The sequence below is a fragment of the Montipora foliosa genome, chromosome 8 (genome assembly GCF_036669935.1).
Source record: "Montipora foliosa isolate CH-2021 chromosome 8, ASM3666993v2, whole genome shotgun sequence".
Classification (NCBI taxonomy): Eukaryota; Metazoa; Cnidaria; class Anthozoa; order Scleractinia; family Acroporidae; genus Montipora; species Montipora foliosa.
In genome coordinates, this window is record NC_090876.1 from 51,822,063 (window position 1) to 51,849,562 (window position 27,500).

The window sequence follows — 27,500 nt, forward strand, 5'->3', positions numbered from 1 at the left end:
CCCTTTTTGCTTGCTTGGGATGAAGGTGAATCATCCCTTTTTCATCTGAAAGTACTTCATTTAAAGGGGCTGTGTCACAAAATTTAGCCAATTTCAGCAACTGGTAACTGGCAACCAAACAAAGCGAACGGTAAAATAACTACTTAAAACATTGAGGGAAGGTTTGAATGAAACAGCAAATACAACAGGAGGTAGAGATGAAAAAAATTTGAAAATAAAAAAGGATAGCAATTGGGATTTTTGAAAACTGTTCAGCCTAACAAATTCTTCAAAGATGTATTGCTGTTAATGTCACAAAAATTTGATTTGTGTTGTTTTAAGAATTTTTTTTGTATTAACGTAACTTGCATGGCGAGTAGGGACAAGTGATTGGTAAAACTACATAAAATGAACTGCACTGCCATGACCAGCAAGGCCAAAGTGCAGACTGGACTCTGCAAACTTCACTTTCATCAAGTAATCAGCCATCACACCGATTATCAAAAGCTAACCTTTTTAAAATGCGTTCTTAGACTTAAATACTGGTGACCGACGCCATTTTAAATGTATGTTTAGGCTTAGCACTAATTGTGATGCTGCTTAAGATCAATAGTACTCACTTGAAATTGCATTAATGGTATAATAAGTCCATCGGACTAGGGGTCAGTTTTTTCAACTCCAAAAAATCTGCAGATTAACCCTAACCCAAAAATGATGCATGAAATAAATGATTAGTCTGAACTTTCCAGATAGCATTGTTAACCTAAAAGGGTCAGGGTTAGTCTGCAGATTACTGGTCTGCAGAGTCCGGACTGCACTTTAGAGACATGCAGCCCCTATGAATCACTGAAGATGTTGGTTCAAATTTAAAGGAATATATTTAATATTCAGACATTTTATATCAATATGAATGGAGTTTTGTTTAATTTTCGCAAAAAGTACAGACGTTTTATAGTCATAATAAAAATTTAAAAAGTTTTATTAGTTTTCGTGGTTGTGACGCTTAAATTGACCGTGCCCTCCCCTAAGGATCCTAACCCTAACCCCCCATCTTTTTGCCTTGTCCCTAGGGACTGAGTGCTCGTTGACCCATTCATTTCATAGGTCTCCCCGAACTGTGGACTTTTCTGGAAACGAATTGCGAGTTGCATATGCAAAACGTTCTTGGCAATGCTAACGAATTTAAAACACTGAATCTTTGAAGGCTGCATGGACAAAAAGGAAGGTGTGAGAGTTTTAAAAATTGGATTCCAAGTTGTAAACATGATTTAAGTTAAGCTCAAGTGTACAGTCGAAGGTAGCTAGGTCAATTAAGTCTTCTTAATTAAGCTTATAGGTTTTGAATTTACGGTCTGGTTGTAAAGGTTTTCTCAGGGAAGGATGTCTTACACTTACTTTTGGTGTTTTTCGTATGTAACTCCTCGAAAGTTAGAAGAGTGACGGTTCGGACCTTTGACGTGATGATGTCACGGTCGCAAATGCTGAAGTTAACTTTGATAGGCTTTGTAAGAAACCTCCGAGGATTTTAAAGATTCTTGTAACTTTGTTTTTTTCAGTTTAGCTGGAGGGATTGCATTAACTTGAGCGAGGAGATATGAATGAAGCAGTGGACGCTCGTTAAAATGGACCCTTCTATTTCAGGGGTACTAGTAGAACCCCCTCGAAGGTGAGTTCTGTTCTGTTCTGCTCTCAAAAATACCTGATCATGTTAACTAATGGCAGTCGATCGGTTGGAGAAAGGGTGTGTGAGAAATGTGATGACAGGTAGATATTAATTTAATGCCGTGCGCGTGCGATATATTTTGCTCATGCTTTAATTAAATTTTACGTCAAATGGAGTTACTGGTTTTAGCCTTATGTGATATAGGCTTCATTGTGAGGTTTAAAATTATCCTTACTTCCAATATTTAAACACGCACTCGTGTAGCTTCCAAGAGGTTTCTTTGTGGTCCGTCAATATCCTTTTTTTGGACGATATAAGTAACTTCATTCATCGTGTTTGTTGCTTTTGCGACGCAAATGTACGTGTCGCATCACGCAGGAACAATAAATCTATTAGCAACTGCAATTATATCTGGGATTTCCCTAGAGTAGTTTTTGAAAGGTTCTTGAAAGTCCTATTTATCGCGATCAGAAGGCAGAAGAAAATGTACGCAACTCACAAATTTAGTTCAGTAGGTGATCGTCTGAAAGTTTGGTCAATTTGGTAAGTGTACGTAGTATAGTGGAGTGACCACATATAACATACTAATTTCGTGATTTCTCCTTTATTTTTATTGTCTTGTATATATTGTAATGTATTTGAATTTGTAAGTATAGGTAATCGTTTTGTAACCTTTTTTTTTTTCACTGATCAAGTAAAGAAATGTAATAAAAATCTTGTACAATTTATGAGGCTAAGAAATGGAAGTGGCTGTTCATGAAAATAATTATTTTTTATGCAAATTGCAAACATGTAGGGACAAACTAGCATTCTGTAGATGTTAAATGCTGCTCCTAACCCAGCAGCTCGTGAGTGCAATTATTTATTGTCAATTCAAAATGTGTCCAGCAGACCATGAACTTGGTCCAAAAAGCCGGCAAGGTATGACTGTTTTGTTACTAAGCTTAATGGCCTTCAGTAAAACAAGATGCTCCCAGCTGGTTGTTGTTGAAGTATTTCAAGTATTTGTAATGCCTTAAGGGGTGTATGACCTTTGTGAGAATTGTATTGGACATGTTTTGGTAATCTAGATGGAAAAGAAGCTATTCAATTTCCAAACCTTAAGAGAAGCTAACTAAAGGAATTGTTTCTTTTTTTTTAATTTGTGCATATCTTGCCTCTATTCCTGCCATTTATAGAGATGTACATTGCAATGGAATAAGTCTCTTCTGGGTCATCTAATTCTGCTTTAAAAATTCTTGTAATTCTTTTTTTATTATGCATGATGTGTTGCAAATGCATTAGTGAAGTGCCCCAGGAGATGGGGTAGAAAGGACTTCAATGTAAGTGTGGGTGCATGCTTAAAGGTTCTGATCAGTGATAAATGTTTGTGACAAAGATTTCTGCAAGCATTAGGCAAAATGCTAGCTGTTGAATTTTTTTTGTCTGTTTTGAATGTTATTCATGATTACAATAGATGTTGCAGGTACAAACCTATAGGAAAAACACAATCCTAGAGAATCTAAAAATGTATATAAATTTATACCGGTATGTGAAAATTAGTTAACATTGCTTTCAATTCAATTTCCTTTTTATTTTTTAGGTTACCAGTTACCAAAATAATAAGTAAGAGTAAAATAATGACAATCAATCAGTTTATTGATGGGTATTACATTAATCAGTTTTTCCTTAAATTCAACTTCATTTTTTGATGAGGTTGAGAATTCATTTGTCAAATTCCCCAGGATACTCAAATCAAAAGTAATTATGCACAATCATGCGATTTAGAAAATAATCCCAAGCCTCCATTATCTCTCCTGTATTTAACCTAGAGTAAGAATGATAGGTGTGTAGTTTAAGAGATGAAAGAGAGAGCAATATAAAAAGATTAGATATATTATTCAGCCATAAGAGAGGAGCCTAATCCCAGACTATACTATAAAAGAAGTTCTGATCATCAAATTTACAAGAATTATTTATAATATTATGGCTGCATTCACCATCAAATTCTGAGAATAATAAGTAATTCCAAAAATCTGATGCTAAAACTACAGCGTATTTTGCATGTTTCCAGGTTGCAGATATCATACATAGGTAAACCCTGTGAGATTTATGATGCCAAGTACAAGAATAAAAAATTTGTTGAATGATATTGGTGCTGGCTCATTTTATTGATATTTACCTGATTTGGTAACAAAAAATGCAGGGAAACCGTCTTTTGGCTTGAATATGAAATATCACTTTCAAGTGTTGACATGCGTTATGTTGTTCTTTAAGATCTTTGAGCTTTTAGTCTTTAGAATGATTGCTGAATAATTCCTTCCTGTGTCATAAGTCAGAGAGTATCAGGCCGGCACTCAGTTGTGATGAAAAAATGGTAATATTTAATTGTAGAATTCGATAGATACTTGACATTTTAAACCGGAGGATTTTTGTCTGTTTTCTTGTAGAATTTCGAGTCATCTATTCACAGTTATGTTGGCATCAAAGTTTTACATCCATTGTGTAAAGGGATCAGAGGATACTGTTGTTACCCTTGTCCTTGTGTAATCCGATTTATGTTTTAAGACTTGAATTACAACTTTGAGACTTTTTGACTTTCTTGTATTAAAACATTTTCTAAGAATTGTATAACTTTTGAAGCTATGCTTTCATTCCTTATATTTGATTTAGATGTATGCCTTTGATTGTCTTATTATCTTCATAATAGATTAACCATCAATTTAGCACCTTTTCTTAATCTTAGTGTAGTTACACATCAAGGATATCACAACTTTTCATGATTTTGATGTACCATACAAATTCATGATAAGAAAAATTGTACATTTTAGAGGCTTGCAAACAAGATAACAACATTAGATGTTGTGTGCTTGATACTGGTTCACATTCTGTTGTTGCACCTATCTTAAATTATTTGATTGCCATCTGTGTGTACCCTGTCTTTCTGACCAAAACTGATTTGCTGAAATTTTCAGTACAAGGGACAAAAGTGAAAACAAGTTTTTTGAGACAGCAGGAAACTGTGTTGAAGCAAAGTCCAACATTCAATGCATTATCACCTGAGGATTGTGTGAGGAAATAAACGTTTCCATCAGTTATATTATTAGGAAATGGAATTGTTTGCTTGGTGAACAAGATGGCTTCCAGGTTGAATGTGACAATTAAATGTTTTGATGATATTCACAGGCTCCATTCTTCCAAACCACCACCACCACCCCCAACTCAGAAGATCAGAAAAGTTGATTCTTTGGATGAAGAGGTTGAGGAAGATGCTTTTCCAACCTTTGGTGTTTCAAGTCGTACAAAGGAACAGCGAAATGAACCACAAGGTTTGGGTTTCAGAAAACTTGGTGAGAACATAAACTTGGATCATGATTCCAGAAGTGTAGTTCACGCAAACGTTGTTGAAGATCAAAAGTCATCCTTTGCATATAGTGGTGAAACACTGTTAGCAACATTCTATGCAATGCTTTACACAAATGTCAGTACTGAGAAGGAGTGGAAACTGGAAGTAGATGGATTTATTCCTGTTTGTTTTGTGCAAGGCCATGAAAATCCCAACAAGCCTTTCAAGATTATTGCTGTTGAGAACTCAAGAAGGGTCAGTAAATGTGAAATTTTTATCTGACTGTATGAAAGTAATCAAGCATCCTCTGGATATGTGGTAAAAGTAGTAGAATCAAAACTTTAAGGTGTTATAATCTCTTTAAGATGTAACATAAGCTTTCTCATATTAAAAATTTTACATGATTTTACCCAATTTAGTACCAAAGAAAGGACAAAATGTTAAAAATTTCATTATTGTCAAACGTTTTGCTGTATAGTTTGGTTATAATGGACTCCCAAGGTATTTTAAAAACAAATATTTGCTTTAAGGTTTTGTTTGTTCTGGCATCATTGTAAAGTTTAATAGTGCAAACTATTTACTTGAATGTCTTTAAAAGAAAGTCAAAATTACCTTAAAGTACATGTAAGGAAATGGGTCAGGCATATATGTAACTTGAAAAATTTAAGTTTTGTGCAATTTATCTTATGCCAGTAATATTTAGAAATTTTATCTTTGTAAAGCTTCCAGAATTATTGTTGGATTTAATTAAGCTAAAAAATACTCAGTGACACTGAAGCTACAAAATTAATGTACATGTAACAAGGCAGCCATTTGCCTTTTTAATAGAATATCAACAAAATAGTGTTGACTTTGAATTCTTTATGATGTTACTTCTTTTTGTTAGATTATGGAATACCTAGTCATGGGCAATACAACTTGCACTAGAAATTCAACCTTTGTTAGGTGGCAGGATGGTTCATCCATATTTGGTGTGCGGTTTTCGAAAGATGATCAAGCTGAGCAGGTAATTTTCATGAATAGTTTGGATAGGCATTGGGAAACATTTTGGGTATTGTTTTCATTTAAAAACTGATAGAACCTCAAATAAACCAATATTGTCTTAATTCATGGAATACTGTTAACTTAGTAACTAGTGAAGGCTATAAAAATCTACTGAATTTGGGTCTAATAGGTGAATAGTTACATGTTTTTGTTGAAAGGCATAACTTTCAGAACATACAAACCAAAATGTCAACTGACTTTGGAAACGGCCAAATGAGAGTTGTCTCCATTTCTAAAGGAAGGCTTAGCAACAAGCTGTCTGTTTTACACCCTACACAGGGCAAGTATTAAACTTGATATTTGTGTGCAAAAATTGATTTATCACCAGTATATAATTTACTGTTGTAATGCAGGATTTGATAACAAGGGAGGCCGGTTATTCAAAAGCTGATTATATAGTGCTAATCCCATATTAAAAATTAACCAAGGAGTTTATTTCTCTACTCCCGCATTGCTGATATTCAGCAAAACTTTACATTGCAAGAAGTCAATGTTGAAAAACAAAAATAAGCAAAATAAACTTTCACCAAAAAGTTGAAAACATGAAACAAAATATTTAATGTTTACACTAATGCTGGATTAAGTTAATTGGCTTCCGAACAACCGGGCCCAGGACTTCAAACAAATATTAATTTCATGACAGGGATTTAATAGGTAATAGCCAGGAACTAAGAAAAATAATGGCCTGTAACTTTATTCTTCCTGCAGAAAAACTTCTTGTGATCCTGAAAGTGGATTTTTGTATTACCTTATGTTTCAGTTGAAGCTTTGTTCAGATTTTGGGTCTGTTTAAATAATTATTACATGTGTGCTCAATCTTAAATTGTACGTTACTGATCTGATCAAATCACTGCTATTTTGGGTCATTATGTTTGACCAGCAGTTTCTTCTTTTCATGTAATGCTAAATAAAGTACAGCACTCCAAGCCATGTATGCTTTCAAGACAAGTAAAAATTAGTGATAGGAAAGAACAACGTTTTGGCGACATCGTGACACTATTTTCAAGTTCAAGTGCAATAAGATAAGCAGTCAGAAAATTCACTCGAGATTAACCCATTCACACCTCAAACTCCCTAGGACACCCCCTTTTGACCAGTAAAATCGTTAGACAGTCTTGAGAGTAAAATCTATTAAGTGTCACTCTCATGGGTCAATTCTCTAATTAGCAGCATTTCGTGCACTTCCTGAGAATGGAAAAGTGTCTATTAAGGTCTTTTGGCACAATACAGTGTTCTTTAATGAAGTGTTTGCCAATGGAAGGGGACTGTCTAACTAGTGTGTTCAGCCATGCATTGGTGCATGTGTCTGAGAGTATTAAACCTGTATAACGTGCATCACACAAGTCACATTGAAATTTATAAACTACAGGTTGTTGGTTAACAATAGGTGGTTTTTTCTCATGCACTTTTATCTCTAACTGGATCTTATCAATAACAAAAACTGAGGGCAGTGTTCTCCTGGCTGAAATATCCACAACACCTTATTACTCTACAGTCAGGTCATTTGTTGCCTCTAAAGTTGAAGACCTACAGCCAATACCTGCCCCAAAAGAGAACTCAATGGGCTGAGTAGTCCTGCCCTTCAAAGACCAGGATTCGGCCGATGTAGTCCACATGTAGCTGAAAGACCTGAGCCTGAAGACCCACACAGTCATTCAACCGGTTTTTCTCAGTGATAAGATCCAGGGAGATAAAAGTGCATGTGAAAAAAAAACTGCCTATTGTTAACCAACCACGTGACAGTAGTTTATAAATTTCAATGTGACTTGTGCAAGTTATGTAGGCTATACTCTCAGGCACTTGCACCAATGCATAGCTGCCACACACTAAACAGTCCTATTTCACTGGCAAACACTTCATTAACAAACACTAGTACTGTATGGTCCCAAAAGACCCAAACAGACTCTTTTCCATTCTTGAGAAGTGCATGAATAAATTTGATTGTTTATTGCACGTATTGCTGATAATTACAGAATTAACACCATCTCTCAAGTCGGTCCAGTTGGACTCAATTCAAGCAAAACTATTTGCATGATATTGCATATTTGATTATAAGAAGTACATTTTAATCTTGAGCAAATTTTCTGATGGTTTATCTTTTAATATTGCATTTGAACTTGAAAATGGTGTCACAATGTCTCTGACACATCGTTCTTTCCTATCGCTGATTTTTACTTGTTTATGTTTTATGAAACCTTTGCTTATAAAGATATTCAACAATTGAATATACATGTATTATTAACAATCAATGTTAAATCAGCGTCATTGTTTTTATTATCTTCATTAAAAGAGGACCTCATGGATTCTTGTTAATAAACTTGAAGAGAATAAAATATCTTTGATTACTTCATTAAAAGCAAGTAAAATGCATTGAGGAGAAGGCACAATCAAAATGGCCCCTTGGCTCATTAATTCATTGGTAAACTTACAGCATAGTGATAATTTACGGTATGTCTGTGAAGTACAAGTTTAACCCGGGCCATTCACACCCACAGTGCCCCCACTTGGCTTGTAAAATATTCTTGGTATTCGCCAGAGTAAAATCCATGTCTCACTCTCACATGGGGGAGAGTTAATTAAATGATTATTATTTGCTTGGTGAGAGTAAATAAGGTTTGTTTCATCTATCTAATGTTTACACAGACTGGGAATACAGAGATTAATGTGTCACTCAGAGGTTACAAACGTACCACACACAGTTCATGTGCATGTCTCGTGTGTGAGTGGTTCTTATTTACCTATACGCTAATTTGTTTTCATCAAAACTGTGTCAACTGCATGGCCATTTGAAATACAGTTGTAATTTTGAGAGAGGCTGTTAGAAGAGTATTTTTATCCATGTACATGTTACTTTCAGTTATTATGCAATCTATTTATATTTGACAATGTTTGAACATTCTTGTATTGCATGACTTCTGCCTCTTTAGTTCTTCAATACAGTGAAGAGAATGGCATCAACTTTAGCCAAAGCAGCCCAACTCATGAAGCAGCAGCTTGAGAGAAAGGTACAGGGATTTTTAACTTTGATCTCTTACTTACCCACACAATGTTTTTGTAGAGATTGGTTGCAGTATGAGCAGCTGCAGCACTTGTGTTTTATCACAAAAGTTGAGATGTCATCAAGATGTGATGTATAAATATGTAAGGCTGTCAATCCCTAAAGTCTTCAAATATTGAGAATTGATAGGGATGGGGTACTAGATGACGTCATAAAGCTTGTGACGTCATTTCTGGTGATTTCGCATTACGTCTTTTTCGCAGAAACTACTTATTGACTCCATTTTTAAATCGGGAATCTTTACAATTTTTTCAGCTACATTTGTCTTTACAAGTCCTAAAAACACCTTCTTGAGCGAACTAAAGTCAATCAACGTCTTCAGTCTCCACGATTTGACTAAAGTACACAAGACCTCATGCAATCTAGGAAAAAAGTCAAAAAAATGCACGAAAAAGATGACATATTGGCATTGAAACATTTAATTTGATTAATTTATTTTGGAGCAATCACATTCTATTTAGTGCTTAAATAGCAATGAACGGTTTACTGGAGTTTATGAAAAGTTCGAATTTTGTTATTATCTATGTTAAAGTAACTCAAACAACACAAAGTATTAGAAATTTTATTGTTGTGAAAGTCAATTCTCTCTAGAAAATTGATGACAAATCGGGAGATTCCAGACGGTAATCTTGAGACCAGGAGATATGGCCCAAAATTTGGAGTCTCCTGGTTTATCTGGGAGGGTTGACAGCCCTGAATATGATAGAAATGCAGACAAACACTGTACACCACTCAAAATAAAGACTGTGTATTGCTTACTAGGCTTGATCATTATCTCTGTTTACAGGCTGTTATAAAGCAGATGTCAGATCCTACGTCATCAAGTGACATACATCACACCAAAGTGTCACTGATAATCAAGTTGCCTGACAAACAAACAACAATAATGTCTGTTCCTGGCTTGTAAGTATATATGGCTACCATTAGTTATTGGCTTAATTAAAGTTTTTTTTTCATTTTTGAAAATGTTGAAAGTTGCTAACTGCAAGTTAATTTACTGCTCATAAATCAGACTGACAAAACAATAATATTTACAGATGAACCAAGTTTAGTTAGTAATATATACTCTAAATTTTTAGTTATAAGAGTAGCATGAATACATTCATATCAAACACTTATTTTAAACTAACCTCACTTTGGACGTTTTAGGTTAACAATGAGTGAACTCTTTGACCTGATTTGTAAAAAAGAAAATCTCGATACTGCAAAGCATCAACTGTCTGTGCCAAGAACTGGTGGAAGAAAAGTTACTTTTGACTCTGGAACAGCTGTTGGCCTACTAAAGATCCGGGAGATATCTATTATAAGAATTGGATTGTCAGACAACAGAAGAGGAAGTTCAGAGCTTGAATCTGACTCCTTAGATGACTTGCTGGACTTTGATGGTGAAGAGGTGAACAAGTCATACATCATTCATTAAATATTAATATTATCAACTTTAACGAAACAGTTATTGATTTCCCCTTTTCCATTTCAGAGCAAACGTCTTGAAATCCTTCTTCCCACTGGCACACAGAAATCTTACAGAGTTTCTCTGCACATGACCATGAAGCAGTTGGTGATGAGGGTTTGTACTCGTGAGAGATTAAACCCTCGCCATCACTCATTGCAGTACATTGATTTCAAGCATGAATTTCTAAGCATGGCCAGCACAGTGAGTGAATTAGAGGTCAATCAAATCAGGCTGATGGATAAAAGAGGTATTGCCGGTGACACTGAACCCGATTAAACAGTAATGGGTTTTTTGTACGTGTAGTTTTGTCTTATTTGGCAACACTTCTTTTCAATTTGATTTGTTTTCATTTGCAGGATGGGTTTCATGTCGTCATACATGTACTTGTAATGCTGCGCCAAAAATGTAAACACTCCTGCCTATATTCATGCTTTTCAGATTTCAAAATTTGCATGAGGTGTTTCCAAAAACTCGTTTACGTTGATTTAAATTAAGTAACACTGCAATGTACTGTGGAATCAACTACGGTACTGTTCCACTAATGTGTGCTGTTTGTGTTTTCATTGGACTGATAAGATTTTATGACCAGTTTTACAGTGAATTTTCTGGGATTCAAATTACATTCCTCACTGCCTCTTCAATAACTAAATTCAAAAAGGTAACGTTGCATATGCACAAACGAAAGCTGAAACATTTCAGAATTTGTACAAATGTATTTTGTTCGACTAGAATGACCAAAAAAGAAAGCAACAACATAAGAATCGAATGCCAAAACAGCATTGTGCAGTTAATGTGCATGTTTAGATCATTTTTATTGTCACACAACAAAAAACAAATCCGAAACCATGCATTCAATAAAGGAAGCCTTAACAACTTGAAATGTTGTAATGACAAATATATAAACCACCTCTCCCATTCTCTGGTATGTGCAGTACTGTACATAGTTTGTGGTTATTAATGCACCAAAGCATTTCACACGATGCACCATGTTGGTGGACCATCCGTGGTCAACCAATATGGCGGCCAGTAATGAACAAAAACAGCTGGAGTTCACTCTCTGCCACGAAAGCGCTTTTTTTCTGCTCACAAGATAAAAAATACGTGTGTAAGAACACATCTTGTAATGTACTTGAAATGTTCAAACTTTTGAGAATCATATAGCCTGCGTAGCAAGCGTTCCTGTTCGACAGAAGAGCTTCGAACCGATTTCCTGCTAACTGGCCGCGCGAAAGCTGGGGCAAGAGACTGAGGGAACGCTTGCAAGAAGACCCCCTATTTTTGAAAAACGCCCACCTTTTTATGGTTGACTTGACACACGCTGATTGACGTCTTATTAACAAATTAGCCAATAAAAGATAACCATGTTAACACATGTTGGCTTCCGACAAAACAAACCGAGGCACAGAGGAAACACCGAGTGATCAACGCAGAATTTGCCAGTGTGATTTTAAGTGTTAAATTTGTAACGGCAGCTTTCTAAGCCGGGTACGACTGGTTATGTTTCTTCTGAGAATTTGTTGAAACCGTCGAAAAGAAACTTACGGGCAAATTCTAGCTGATATTTGCAGAGCGGTTGGAATAGAAGTTATCGAAAACAACAGCCAATTTTCAGAACTTGTAAGCAATCCGTGCGCTCGTAAAATACGAAATTTAGAAACATAAACTCGTACAGAGTTCGATGGGTAGTAAGTAAGGCCGTTAAATGCAAATCTCCAGCAAAGCTGACCATGAAACCTTTCAAATAGGTTTAAGTTTAAAACTAACGACGATTTCAGTGCGACTTGCTGGCTATTTTGTTGGTGCAGAGTGGTTGACGAAATGGATCGTACTAAATCTCCTGGAAATTTACAGGCAAATCTCCTCGCTAGTTTGATAATCCACAGTATGTTTTTGGTCAAATCGTCACGAAATCGTAGATGAAATAGCGCGTAAAAGTGCTTTAAAAAATCGAATAACTTTACAGAGGAGCCGCACAATAATTAAGAGAAGATTTAACAGGCTGCGTAGTTGTCTTCATCTTGTCTCAGATCGTCTCAATCCATGATATAGGACTCAAGCTTACATCAGGCAAGGTACGCAGAGAATTTGACGAATTTCCTTGATCCTGAAACATGTGGATTCTGATAGTTCGCAGGCATTTTATTAATTCGTCCTGCGTAAATAAAGTACCTTTGCAAGCGAGCGAAAAGCTCACTTCAGTTCAGTCCAAACTTTTCGTCGACAATAAGCGCTGCCAAAGTTTTGTTAAATAACGATCGAATCTTTTGCTTTTAATGAATTACGGAAACGCCATAGCGGCTTCAGCTGACACGCAAATAATATTGAATTTCCCTTGATGGATATTGTCCAAGCAGTCCAGATTTTCACTTAAATTACAGGCTGTCATTCCCATAGAATTCACCTCAACCACTTACTTGATCGCGTATTATGCTTTGAAATGGAGAAATCACGATGATACTCGATAAGCCGGTTCTTCGTTTTAACTTCTTTTATTTCGCACTCCGCACATCATGACAAACATTTTTTCCGAATCCTTTTGGCAAAACGGCCATTACATCTATAGAGTTAAAGAGATGGCGCATTGACAGTTCTTTTTTCCTTTTCAATATAAAACCCGAGACCCGATTCGCTCAGCTTCGACACACGATTCAAAACCTTCCACATCTTCCACCATTGCCTTTGTCACGCTAGAACTTAGGAGAAATATTTTGCTCCAGAATTTGTCACCTGTCAATCATTGTGAGTGTGCCGCACCAATCAGAAGCCCCCGTTCGTGGGCGAACGGGTCTTTCAAAAATAGGGGGTCTTCTTGCAAGCGTTCCCTCAGTCTCTTGCCCCAACTTCCGCGCGGCCAGTTTGCGGAAAATCGTTTCGAAGCTCTTTTAGTCGAAAAGGAATGCTTGCTACGCAGGCTAAGAATCATAGGAAGAAACATGTTTTTCAACCATCTCTGTATCATGGTGTGACACAAGGTGACAATTGAGAAATCTTCAAAACAAAAGACATTACAGAACTGGAAAAAAGATTTATTTCTACAATCCCAGCCAAAAAGATGGTCACACTGACCCATAATACAACCCCTTTCCCCCATATCAATGTTGATTGCACAACAACTTTGGGCATTCATGGAAACAATAAATAGTTTTTTTTCTTCTACAACTTTGAAAGGGGGTAAAAGGTGAACTGATGTATGGCATCATGTGTCCCAGAAATTTATGACCAGATTTAGATAAAAATTTGGCAGAGCTCACTATTTTCATTTTGTAATTTGATGATATCACTGTGGAAACCATCTAGATGCCAATTTTTATTTTGCTCAAATTACAATGTCAAAAATGTTTCCTTCTCCAGTCAAGTCATGATCGCTTCGATGAAAACTCTAATGACATTTGTTGATTAAATAACAACAGCATCTCTTTAAATTTTAAACACTGTTTAATGTAAAAGAAGAAAATGTCACTAGTGAGCTGAATTTAGTAGACAAAATCAATGTATAAAATGATTGCTGGAGGAGAATGCTTTATGAATTAAAGTGTGAAATAATTCAGCCCATCTTAAACAATGTTTTTGTTCCAGTTTGATTAAAATGAACACTGTGCATCATAAACATGTCGCATAATTTCCATGCTCCTAAGATTTTCTGTCAGTAATTCACTTCGGGAAAATACACATGCACATGAATATTTCATACATTCACATTATGAAGAATAATTTGAATAGCAACAGTGGTGTCTTCCCACGTGAATCTTGATTTAACATTAAGTGATTTAATTTACCTCATACATGTAAGACCTTGCATGTGATTCCAATCATGCTCTTTAAAGTGGTACTATGATCAAAAAATCATTTCCTTTTTTTTTTCTGATTTTGAAAGCGTGTTCGCTTAACACCTTATACTGGCAAAATTTTGAGCTTTGAGTTTTATCCAAATGCTGTTTATTTTGAGTGTAAGTTTTGGATTTCATGGTCGGCCATTACTCACGTTCAAAGTTGGCCGATTGGACCTAAGAGGGTTGGATCTAGAGAAAATGACGTCATTTACTCACTAGCTTAAAATTTCAGTGTGTAAACGCAATTTATTATATATGCAAAACACAAGTTGAAAAGTCTGAAAGCCCGAAACTCCCGTGCTGCATATTAATTAGGCCACGTACACACGCATTGCATTCTTAAACTAGTGAGTGTTTGACGTCATTTTCTCCGCGACCCAGCTCTCTCAAGATTTTGAAGTTAGTAATGGCGGACCAATGAATAAGAAAATTCCAGCTAAAATAAACAGGTGTCTTTTTAAAATAAGAACTTTAAACTTGGGTGAGTTAGTGTTTAGTTAACATAGTTTTGAAATCCAAAGGAAAAACAAAATTTTTTTTGGTCGTAGTACCACTTTAAATCACGAAACACAAGGATTTTCCTGTCAGTCAAATACATGTAGCAGGCTACCAGGTTTTGGCTGCTAACAGCTACAGTCAATGCAAGGGATTTGAACCATTTGAAAAAGCCGTTAAAAATTAAAAAATGGGAAAACAAGGCAATGAAAATGAGATGCCGGGCAATTTATAAAGTGTTCTGCCACAGGCATCCCACTTAATTAGTGTGGAGGCTGCATGTCAGGTCAAACTTTGTCCCTGGCCTGACATATGACAGGCTTACAGCAAAAAGTTATTTGCAGGCTTGTATGGAGAAATGAAAGTGATGTTTTTGTTCCTACTAAACCAACTTCACCTTCAAAGTTTCATCCTTCAAGTACCTATAGGTGCATTTTACAAGAAAGTCAACATATCCTGTCATATTTAGGTGGCTAACATACTCATTCCCTTAATGCCATTAATTTTTAGGACGTAATATATCCAGGTCATCAATAACTGATGATGATTCTCCATCTAACAGCCCAGATAACATCAGTGAGTACTCTAACACTTAATTCATCCACTGCTTGTAATCAGAAAAACATGTGTTGACGTGACTTTCTTAGAAGATATTCACTACCCTGCTGACTTGTAACATTGTGATCTGCCTGGATGATCCTGTATGTAAGCATGGTATAATGTTGTTGAATGATCACAGAGGTGTGGTCAAGTAACTTTTTCATTTCTATTGGTTTTGTCCATATTACTGTTTGTGTTGACAGCTTTTTGCAATTACAACAAGAACCCCAAGAGGCATACAAACTGCAGCTGTGCTTCACAGTTATTATGCTACATAGTACAATCAAGAAAAAGACAATAGGTCATCAAACATTATTAATGAATGCATCTGAAATTGTAGTTTAGGTAAGAGGGGTATGTCTTGCCCAAGAACACAACATAATGTCCCCGGCCACTCTCACGGTGCCTCTCTCCACCCAGTTGTATAAATGGGCACCAGTGAATTTAATGCTGGGGGTAACCCTGCGGTGGACTGGCATCCCATCCAGGGGGAGTAGAAATGCTCCTAGTCGCTTCATGCTACAGAAGCCGGAGATAAGCGCCGGCCTGATGGGCCTTCTAGGCTCATAGCAGACTTTACCTACCAACCTAAGAGGGGTATGCATGGTTAACCTTTGGTATGAAACAGTTCAGGTCATGGTCACTGTTTTTGGGTCTGTTCCACACTTTGACAGAATTTAGAAGGAGCAGTGGAGTTGATTCTGAGTCTGACTCTTCGTCAACAATCTCTGGGGAAGACAAAGAGAATGGATTCACTTGGAAGAGAAGCAAATCTTTAGATGCACTTGTTGACAATGGAGGAGGCGATGTGTTTATGGAGCAGGATGGGCCAGCGCCAGGAACCGAGGTAGATAATGCTGTTATGATTATTGTAATGGAGGTACACTGAATTATGTTATTCTCCTGATATGATATTCCAATGCCTGGTGTGTACTTCACATTACACCACATATCAAGCACAAGCTATAAATTGTTAAATATTGTTACCGTAGAATTCCGAAAGTGGCGGCGCCCCGAAAATAACGGCTACCCGAAAGTAGCGCCCCCTTTTGCCTGCAAAATCCGAAAGTAACGGGGGCTGTTACTTTCGGAATTCTACGGTAGTTACATGTATTGCTTGAAAGCGTATTGATTATTCTCATATATGGTGTTGTTGGCTAGCTAGCATGATACTTTTGCCAATTTGGCTGAGGTGTTGGATTGTATTTTTCATTTAAATTGCCCAGTTAACAGGCTTTAACTTACAAACTTACTGTGTCAAAAGTAGACCAGTTACTGCTTGAACAGCATGCACTATAATTATCTGTATCGGCATTTTGTGTGAATCACACCAAAGCACATTTAGAGACAGTCATGACACTGTTGAAGAAACCCTATTTTATGTAATGAATTGAACTATTGAACAAGACTCTCTTTAAAGCGTTTACTCAGATTATCATGTTGTGGTTTTGGGTTAGGGTTTAAGGGTGATACATTTTAAAAAAGTTAGAAACAAACTTCAAGGATTGAATAGACTAAAGCGATGTTCAAATTTGCTGAGTATCGAACAAAAGACGTACATTTTTCTGCAGCCAATTGAAATCTGGAGGGCTCCTGACAACGGATAACATATTGGTTCATGAACATCGCTTAGTGTTTACAAATAAAATCAATAGGTCATTAAGCAAAAGTAGTAGTTTGATTTGGTGCAGGTTGTTGGATCGAAAATACGTAAGTCTACTCAATGCAGGGGGGACATACAAAGTGACACCAGTTTGCCAAGGGAGAGTGAAACACTACCGAAGCAAGAGAGAAAACTTGTGAAAACCAGTCTTGTAATAAATGTGGCCAAGTAAAATTTAACCCTCCTCTTACAAGGTACAGAGGCAACCAGCTGCAAAGTTTCGAAATTAACAGTGTTGTGAATAATGCTGTGACCTCCCTCTAGGTTGCTAAAATGAAGACCATGAAACAATTAAAAAATTGACATCTGCCGGCAGGTACAGGTCACAGGTTACAGGTCATTGTTTTACCAATACAGAAAGTATCCTAAACATTCATAGAAGCTAACCTAAGGCCTAATTATGCCTAAAAAAGTTTTAAGGTCTAAGGTTAAACCTTTTATGAATGTTTAGGATACTTTCTGTATTGGTAAAACAATGACTTGTGACCTGTGGCTGGTGTTTTGTACCAGTCAGACTTCCGCGAATAATGCTCGTGCAAAGAACAGCTGAAAGAAAAAGAAATTTCAGGCATTTCCAACAAAACCAATTAACAAAGATAGAGATAACGTGGATTTTGCAACAATCGAACGTTTTGGTCAGTTTACGCCAATATCACTGAGGTGTATAAATTTCTTATTTAGGAACCTTTCATTCGCTTTTGTGCTCGTAATGTTTACCCTTTGCGAGATTTTAGGTTCGTGTGTTCACAAGTTTGTTTTGCATCTGAAAGATGTTTATATTTTCATTTACTACGGTAACCTCTCCCCAGTGGTTATCACACATAGGTTTTAACCAATGAATTCCCTGTGTCCTAATTCTATTGTGCATTTCTCTGTACTTCTGGTTTTCAAACCCATTTTAAAACTCGGTATACCTTTAGGTATCCCGAGTGATAATATTATTATCTCCTTCATTTTTTTTGTTCTTTTGGCTAGAATTTACAGTCACCTGCTGATCGAAATTCCAGTGGTGGGCTTGCAGCAAAGAAGCCTCCAACATTTCCAAAGCCATATGTTGCAAAATCATCAACTCTTCCCAAGAAGCCACCCATTGAGTTGCATAATGGAAGCCTAAACGATCAGAGTTTTAGTCCAATAAAAAAAGATGGCATTTATGCTTCTACTCCAGAATTGAGTTTTTCCACCAAATCAGAAATTTCTCCCGGCACCAGCAACATCAAGACCTCAACACCAGACAATAAGGTTAAACGAAGGGCTGCTCCACCACCCCCACCGCGTCCAGCATTTCCAAAGGCATTATTTGCAGAAAGTAAAACAGACTCTCAAGCTGTTGTTTCTGGAGTTGCACCTAAAAAGCCAAGCCCAGCAATTGGAGCCAACTCTTTGGGTTTAGTAATTCCTGCAACTACAAATGATGCTCAAGCAAAATCAAGCCAAAAGAAAAGACCCGCCCCTCCACGCCCAACTCGGCCAGCTCCACCAAAGCCGCCCCTTAAAGGTTCCACAGATAGTGGAGATTCAAAATGTGAAGGATCTGTTTACAGCACGGATAGAACAAAAGAAATCAAGGCATCATTGAAGAAGCGTTCATTCTCTCTTGATCTGGGGGTGCAACGTGGTAATGACCAAGACGAGCAAGATGGGAATATTGACTGGAGGGGTGTCTCTCCCATTTTCATCCCTCCTCCACCACCCGATGAAATGCCACCCCCTCTGGATGAGTGTGATACCCCTGTGGAACCTTTGACAGAATTTGAAGCAGGCTTTCTTGAAGGTGACCAAAGTTTCCTTTGTACTTGTTGTTCCATTCTACAATTATTATTTTTGAGGAACTTTTCTTTTACAAGAATACTACCTTATTTTGACAATTTACTGTTAAATTATTCAATCTCTAAAACATTACACTAAACACTTGTGGAAATGTGCAACGATTAAGTTGTTATGGAAGTGTGTATAATGCCTTTTTCTTTTTATCAACTAAGGTAGGCTAGTGATAATAATGGTCTTTACATTCTCGTCCCCAGAGGCCACGATTCTCTCATTCAGCACCAACAATATCGACCTCTGGCTGGTTCCGGCTTGTCTGCGCAATCTCAGAAATTTGAAACAATTATTAGCCGTCAACGGTTACCAAAATAGACCCTCGCATGGCCTGCACATATTTTGAAACCGGCAAGAAGTCGTTATTCTTGGTGCTGACCAAAAGAATCCCGGCCTCTGGGGACGAGAATGTGGTCTTTAATGAACAATACGTGGCAGCAAAGGGAGCCAGTTTTCGTAAAAAAGACTATATTATATTACAATCATAATCAGTCACAAATCCAATTATTGAACTCAAATAAATTTTGTGATGAAGCGAAAAGATAAAATTAATTTAAAGAAACACCTGTTAAAATTGTCGAGGATTTTCAACTCCTCCTTTATGCCCTATTGGCCTTTTTCACAAATCCCATAATACAGTTCATTTGGGTGAGAGGGGGGGGGGGGTTATTTGCATTAAAACAATGGATATCCAGTTCACTGAAGTATGATACAGTCCCAAGAGTACTTAACTTGTATTGTTTTTTATGTAAAGAACCCCTAAATCATATTGCATTTATGGGAATGGGAAAATAGTGAATGTTAGGTATTTCATAAGGAATTCACTGAAGGGAGATTGCTTAGGTATTGGTGTAATTTCATGAGCCCTCCTGACTGTCAGTTCTGATGTCAACAGTCGGAATTCCCCATTCTTTGGGGATTTTAATCACATCTGGTTTCCGATTTTTCATCACGGTTGTTGATTATCAGGGCTAATAATGTTGCTAACAGTAGTACATATAACCGCATTTTTCCCGCTCACCTTTTAACAATTTCAGACCAGGGCTTTAGTGGAGGATCCCTTTAAGTTTGCTATGATCTTGACTCCCTCAAATAAGGTTGTTAAAAATATTTAATTATTTTCCCTTTTCTTTATTCTTTCGTTTAGGAGACGCTCAAGTGAATGGCTTTGTAGACTTTGATAAATACTTGATTCCTTCACCGCGTCAAATCTCAGGAAAAGAGGAAATGCAGATAGAGCCAAGTGACAGGATGTCAGTTCTTGGAACTGTTCATGAACATGCATCATTTCCTGTGGTTCCACCACCTCCTCTTTACTCGGAATGTTCGTCAAATGAGACCATTTCCCAGGAGGAGCATGTTACGACCTCAATCAAGAAAGATCTTCACGAGGACATAAAACCTGGTCTAAATTCTATGCCAGCGTCCTTGATAGAAACAGTGGCGACAAAAACAAGCCAGAACAGTGGAAACACAAAAGATCATGATTCAGGATTCGACCAGAGCTCAGAGGGTCTTACGAGAACTCCTCAGGGGGATCAATTACAAAATGACTCTATACAAAGCTGGGATGATCCCGATTCAGGGTCAAGTTTAGATGGCATAAGTGCAATTCCACCACCTTTGGATTTTGCCTCGACACGTCCTATCACCCCACCCTGTCAGTTCGCGAACCCAACGGTTGAATCCCTTGATGGGTTTGATAGAGAACAAGAAACTGAGCAGGCAAAGCCGCCGAAAAAGCTTAATCCCAGTGAAAATTCGATTCCATGGTTGAAGCAAGGTCAAGCGCCTTTGAATACCACTTTAAGGCTGCAGACATTATCACAGGAAGCAGACTCAGACCTTGGGATGATCATCAGTAAAGATAAGATAAAATTGGGTGACCTTGGTAACGATACATCTTTTACCCGGGGTTATATACCAGAAGCAAAACCCGAGAGTGTTGTCCAGTCACGAAAACAAACAGAAGTCAATGTTGTGGTCAGTGATATTTCGGGATGTGAATTATCAAGCGGTTTATCCGGTGAGGAGAATAAAGAACCTATCAATGCGGAGCCAATTTTAGATTTGACGGACACTGATGTTGGAAAAGGTAGCATCAAGAGAGAAGAACAAATGCAAATTATTTGGCCACTAAATCCTGAACCAAAAGCCAAGGCAGTCGAGATTGTCAGAGAAACTGAAGTTCAAATTGCTCACGACGCAATTAATTCATACACAAAACAGGAGCAACAATCTGAAACTTTTGAACCAGGTGCCAAGAAAATCAAGTCTGAATTAACAGAAGGACAGCCACGGGCAGTTGAAATTGAGAGTCAAGAGTCTGTTATTGAACCTCAAGCCGTTCAGCTGAAACAGAATCTTCAGTCAGAAAAACCAGAAATACGACCCAAACCAATAAGAGTCAGGAAAGAACCATCTATAGATAAGGAGCAATCAAAATTGCTTGTGAAACCAATCGAGAAGATTAAAGCGGAAAATCCTGAGTCAACAATTAGTACTGTAACAGTTGTCCGTGGAAGGAAATTTGAAAACGAAGCACATCTTACATCCTCAGGTACGGAACCTACAGAGGGTATACGACCAGGGAAACAGGTCATACCTGGAAAACCCGAACCACACCGTAAGGATGAACAACCGGAGACGAGAACCAATCCAGTTACATCTGTCAGACGGTCAAAAGTTGATGTCCCTCAGTCTGTACCTTCGCGACTTCATACACCTTTAGAAGGTACGAAAGGAATGCGAGAGAATGAGCCGGTAAAACCAGTTTTTCAAGCTAAACCAGGTAATCAAAGGTCGCTTGACGTCGAAGAATCACCAATTGCACAGCTACAACAAGAGGAGCAAGAGAGTTCCCAGGTACTTAATTATCTGAAGTCTGAATCTTTCAAGGACACATCTGAAAATAATGTGAAAGTACGAGAGGAAGGTGTTGTTGTAGAAGCCTTAGTCACTCCTGAAGTAAAACCAATGCGCTCTTCACATGACAGACTAAGAGATTTGGAAGGGATGTTTCAAGAGCTTGACAAGGAGGCGTTACCCACACCTGGAGATACAAACAAACGCCCCGAAGCATATGAGGAACTTCCTGTTCAAACTAACTCTACCAAGAAGGTAATACGGGTCCAGACCACAAAAGCACAGGAGTCACTTGAGGTAAACAGTGAAGAAGGTTCAATGAAGGATGTTACAAATGATGTAAGACAGGAATGGGAGTCTGTTCTTGCCGCAGAACCACAAGTCTCTCGTCCTGAGAGTTATGCAGTACGTATAGACGTTGACTCAGATTTGCGACTGGATTTGTCGTCTGTTGAACAAGTCCATGTCCAACCCCGCCCTCCTTCTTCTTCACCCCCCACCACCACGCCCCGGTCGTCCACTTTACCCTCACCCACAGAGTTATACAGTGACAGATCAACGGAGTCTGGAATATCGCTTAGTGAGGAATCGAAGATTTCTGGTGACTTCTCCGTGCCAGTTGGAGACAAGGAAACTGTAGCTTTTCAGACGTGTTCAACCCAAACTGAATTACAAGGTGATGGTAGTGTGAATGATACCAGTGGTGGTGGTGAACCACAGGCACAAACAAAACTCGTGAAAGTGTCTTCAGAGCTTCAAACTCCAATGACCATGCCATCTGGAATGGCTTTGAACTGTACAAGTGAGACATTTCCAGAGACGAGGCAATCGGTAAGGGATTCTAATTTGTCTGACTACACAGACGAGTCATCATCCTCTCTACCTTCGTCTCCTGTTGAGACTGTAAGCACAGTGGAGCCAATACAGTTACCCAAGCCACCACCACTCACTGTTCCACCTCTCAGGCGCTACTCAGATCTGGCATCGGATCTCAACTTTATTTCATCTGCAGCAAAAGCAGCAGATAGAGTGCACCAACCTGAAACAAAACCAGAAGCTCCGCCAAGGCCTGGTGATTCATTACTAAAACGAAGTGGAGTCTCCACTGAGGAGAGGTCAGGAGGTTGGGTGGGGCCAAAGATGAATACCAACAACCCCAAGAGATCAATAATGTGGACAACAGCATTTAAACCAGTTTCATTTGATGAACAGGCAAATAAAGTTGCGCGCCCAGTTTCTTTTAATGTCACTTCAACCGTGGGCGCTTCCGTCTCGCCATCCACAAACGCCACTGGTGTGGGTGTGAGCAAGAGTTCTTACACCATAGAAAGGAGGTCGCCCGACGAATCATCGGAGAACATTTCCTTGGAACAAGAAAACGCTCCCAAGAAATCCCCTGACGTCAAAGAATCGTTTTCATATCAAATTGCATTAACTGATCCCAATAACAATTCTTTGCTGAAGAAAACGGAGCCTTGTCCATCGAAAAGCGAAAACGTGCATTTGATGAACTCCTCTGAATCACAAATATCTTCCAGTGATAACCTGCTCAAAAAGGATGAAAATAGCCCTGGCTCTCAGAGTCGTTTTGCGAACGTCCAAAGCTCAGCGTCAATTCGTGATCAAATTATGCGTGCTTCAGTAGGAGGAAATAGAGCCCAACGGAGACCACTGTCTGCAGTTGTCGATAGCTCCAAATTCCAGATCTTGACTACAGGTCCGAAGCCTCTAATTAAAACGGGGGGAAGTTGGGCCGACGTGAAGAAGCGAGCTGCAATTCAAGCATCCGACGTGGAAAGGACAGGAAATACATCCCGGAAACACACCAGTAGAGAAGAGGACAAACCGAGGAACCCAGATTTACCTCATTCTACTGCAAAACCACTTCAGCTAATAATATCCGTGGATACTAAGCAAGGGGAACCCAAAGGCATCAACAGCAAAACACATGAGATGCCAGTGTCCCCGGCTAAGGAAGTTAGTGTAAAACTACAAGCAGCACGGCCATCAGAAACTAAATCAAAATCATTCCTACCAGCTGCCAATAAACCTTTGACCTTCAGGTCAACCACAGAAAACGAGCAAGACCAAAAAGAAGCAGACCCGCTACCAACAGTTACATTGAGAACAAAAACAGCAAAGGAAGATCCATCCAAGCGGCATTCATTGCCTGCTTACATAATTCAGGGCTCTGATGGCAAACAGCCGCCTAAGACAAGTACCGCGGCTGCACAGGTACGAACATAATTCTCTTAAGGATTCTAGCATTACTCTCTAAGGGGTTTTCGTACTTTTGATAGATGGATGTCATGTCTTCCCGTGAAAGATTTTGTGTGACGTCACGGCGGTCATGTTGGGTCCTGTGCTACATTTATCATGCAAACTTTCTTTTGTCTGTTAAAAATGGATCGCTGATGATCTCGTGAGTAAAAACGCGCTCATTCACTCTTAGTGCAGGGCCACTTTAACCAGTTTTTTAAATTTCAAAAAGGAAAGATGACCACCCATTTTGCGCTCAGCTCAGTTTGGACATCGCATTTTCTTTCTTTCAGTTCCATTTTATTGTGAAGGAAGTAAAGACTGACACGTCTGTGGTGCCTCAAGGAATGGTGGCAGCCTTGAAAGCATTAAGAGAAAAGAAGTGAACCTGTGATGGTAATAGTACTGCTTTATTGAAGTGCCACTAGGATAAAAAATTCTCTTCTCTTTTTTGTTCAAGCTGTGCCTGATTCTTGGCTGATTAAGACTGATTTATTTACGTGCACACACTGCATCCTCTATTGAGCACAGTAATTTCGAAATTAAAAGGGATACGTCCAGAGGTGAATGTTATTTTAAGTGTCACAAAGTGCCCTTAGGTACTCTCGTCATTCCCAGATCCCCATTACTCGAATACAGTTAACATCACAATTTCCCCTAAACTCTGCTCCTCAAGTAAAGGTGGCCAGCTTCATGTAAACTAACTTTAAAAGGTTGGAAAAAGGGGGCGTTAACCATTTGCACGGAAAATCCGGTTGGATTGGAGTGCTCGTAATGGTGTGGCATTTCGCCAGGCCCGAGTCTCTCGCGGCTGGAAGAAAACAATAACAAATCAAAATGGCGGCGGCGGCGGCGGTCGAAAGCCGAGGTGAACCGGGTCGAGTGGGAGTTGACAAATGGTACCGGAATTTTCCGGTCATTTCGGTTAGAACAGGAAAAGAGGAATAAGTCTGAGGATTTCCATATTTTTCGGAACTTTCCGGTGAAATGAGCTGTACCATTTGATTTCGGTTTTTGTTGATAAATGGTAAACGTTAAGGGAGGAAAAAATAGACCTTTTTGCAGATACGGCGGCCATTTTGATTTCTGTTGTTTCTAAAGACATTATGGGATGCTCAGGGGGCAAATTAATATGTATTTGCCCCCTGTGCATCCCCCTTATAGCTATTTGAAACAACAGAAATCAAAATGGCGGCCGTATCTGCAAAAAGGTCAATTCGTGCTGGACATCAAAATTTGTCGTGCATCCAAGTACTTGCATTTCTGAACGGGAGTGACTTTTTTGTGACCAATGGCAGTTTTAGAAATCAAGGGACTCGAATTTCGGGATATTTTTTTCGATAAGTCTTCAATTTTGTCACACAAGACTTCGCAGGCCAGTAGATTCCAAGACACTTAAGCTGCGTCTTTGTTTATCAAACAAAACTTGCTAGTAGTCAGCAGTCTGAGTTCAGGGATTAGTCTGATCATCCATAGGATTTATGTTCGGTCGTCTTGTCCAGTGTTCAATGAATTCCACCACGCTTTTGTTTAAATAGGGGTGAACTGTCTTTATCATTCCAGTTGCTTTTCCACTCTTGTTTTTATTTCAATTATTGTTTCTCCTGAATAGTTCCATAAACGTTAATTTCATCTTGTATATACTGAATGTTCTTCACTTTAATTAATTGTTGCAGGCGAGAAGGACCATTGGGCCAACAAAGTCACTTACACTAGGTTGTGAATTAGACTATGCAACGAATATATAAATGGTAGTATTTTTAGCAGTATGATTAAAACAGGGCGGAAAGTCAATACTGAAGCATTTTTGCAACAAAATCACGAGATGGGGGGAAAGGACATGCACACCTTGTCTCCAAAAGATGGAAACATGGTTAGCATGCTTTTGTACATAAAGATTGTTTACTTCAATGAATAAGATATAATTCTAGACTTGAGGGGGAAAAATATTTAAGAATCTTGTTTTGGAAAGGAATATGGTGTTATTGTTTCAAGAAAGGAAATGATGTCTTCATACATGCTGTTAAATAGGTAAAAATGATTAAGACTTGAAACATTGCTGACAGTATGGATGCAGTAGTTAAGGGAAATATATATTTAATAATCTTGTGTTTGGAATATGTAGTGGTACAATGAAGGCAAATAGTGTCTTCATACATTCTGCTACATTCTTGTTTAAAGGAAGTGATGTCTTCATACATGCTGTTAAATAGGTAAAAATGATTAAGACTTGAAACATTGCTGACAGTATGGATGCAGTAGTTAAGGGAAATATATATATTTAATAATCTTGTTTTTGGAATATATTGTTGTACAATGAAAGCAAATAGTGTCTTCGTACATTCTGCTACAGTAGCCATAATCAAGACTTCGAAAAGTGTTTTTGTGTGATACAGTGAACATGACTTGAGGCCCTCAGGGCAATAAGGTACAAATGAATAGGTACAAAAGCAAAATAAGTTTTTGTTAATTCTTGTAATTTATTAGGGACGTCAGTAACTAGCAGAACTAGAAATACAATTCGAACAATAGCCCACTTTCGACATATTAAAATTCAGTCCTAAACAAAAGGCATCTCGAGGCTCTGGGAAATAAACTCATACAAATCCCCAGAGCCTCGAGATCATGCCATTTGTTTAGAACTGAATTTTAATATATCGAAATTGGTCTGTTAGCGCCAAATAGTTTAATTTTGTTACTTGTGAAATAATCGTTTACTTTTTCTGGAAATGTTAAATAACTATTTTCTGCTATTAAAAAGAATAAAGGGCTGATGAATTTTCGAATGTCACGTTCTGATATTGACCTTCTGCAAATTATTCTTTACATTTGTTTTAAAATATCCTTAATAGCATATACGTGGACAAATTTCTCCACTCTTATTGGCTAAGAGAAATGCAGTTTCCAGGTAACAAACCAAACATCCTGATTGGTCAGTGATCAAAGAAAGTCTCAGATGGCCAATTAAATGAATCCCGGGTGGCGCAATTTTTGCTTGACACGCCTGCGTTTCCTTCGCATTAATTACGATAATTTCATCTATATTATTAAGTACTCGTGCAATACAAAATACAATATAACAGGGTTTTCGACAGTTTTGTGTGGACGTGATATTTTTGGCGCCGCAAGGAGCGAGCTTCCTAGGGGGATCTGGGGGCATACGCATACCCGCCAAGGAAATTTTTAAAACATAAGACTCAAAAACGCTGTTTCCAATGTTTCTGGAACCCAAGAATCAGCTTCCCAGGCAAGGCTGGATTTCAATCAAATTCTCTTCAAAAAGTTGGTAAAAAAATAAAACAACCCTTCAAATATTGGCATCAATAACGTCCAGCCTCAAACGAAAACCCTGAATACAAAATAACTTTTTTTGGTCAAAGACTACAAATTGCACGTGAAAACATCTCAGTGATAAACCATTACCAAAAAATCCTTGGTTTTTTTT

At 38.0% G+C, this 27,500-nt stretch overlaps 2 protein-coding genes across 14 annotated transcripts in view; one reads left to right on the forward strand and one right to left on the reverse strand.

The window, feature by feature from the left end:
* Positions 1-1,053: 1,053 nt before the first annotated feature.
* On the forward strand, positions 1,054-26,829 carry LOC138012527 (serine-rich adhesin for platelets-like). 10 transcript variants are annotated; one of them, XR_011125048.1, is made up of 15 exons: positions 1,055-1,204; positions 1,536-1,645; positions 4,808-5,222; positions 5,854-5,973; positions 8,939-9,016; positions 9,857-9,972; positions 10,219-10,462; positions 10,547-10,769; positions 15,358-15,423; positions 16,122-16,294; positions 18,086-18,884; positions 20,079-24,031; positions 24,349-24,451; positions 25,732-26,514; positions 26,562-26,829. XR_011125048.1 is itself a non-coding variant. In XM_068859316.1 (14 exons), exons 2-13 carry the CDS (start codon positions 1,578-1,580, stop codon positions 24,439-24,441), a joined length of 6,348 nt encoding a protein of 2,115 aa, XP_068715417.1. In that variant the 5' UTR covers positions 1,055-1,204; positions 1,536-1,577; the 3' UTR covers positions 24,442-24,451; positions 25,732-26,829. The 10 variants fall into 10 exon arrangements, 5 of the variants coding, with proteins under 5 accessions (XP_068715417.1, XP_068715421.1, XP_068715418.1 ...); XR_011125051.1 differs by lacking the exon at positions 15,358-15,423 and having other exon boundaries at positions 1,054-1,204; XM_068859316.1 differs by having other exon boundaries at positions 25,732-26,829.
* The window catches only part of LOC138012528 (GATOR2 complex protein WDR24-like), a 25,767-nt gene continuing 24,778 nt past the window's right edge, over positions 26,512-27,500 (reverse strand). For all 4 annotated transcript variants that reach the window (XM_068859322.1, XM_068859321.1, XM_068859323.1 and 1 more), the window contains one exon: positions 26,512-27,500. This exon is cut by the window's right edge and continues 494 nt beyond it. The gene's annotated coding sequence lies outside the window, so the exon portion shown is untranslated.

Bases quoted from the DNA above. Each gene is read 5' to 3' on its own strand.
- LOC138012527 (XM_068859316.1), top strand. From the start codon at position 1,578: ATGAAGCAGTGGACGCTCGTTAAAATGGACCCTTCTATTTCAGGGGTA. The intron at 5,223-5,853 runs GTCAGTAAATGT...TCTTTTTGTTAG, and splicing joins CTGTTGAGAACTCAAGAAGG to ATTATGGAATACCTAGTCAT. The intron at 18,885-20,078 runs GTGACCAAAGTT...TCTTTCGTTTAG, and splicing joins TGAAGCAGGCTTTCTTGAAG to GAGACGCTCAAGTGAATGGC.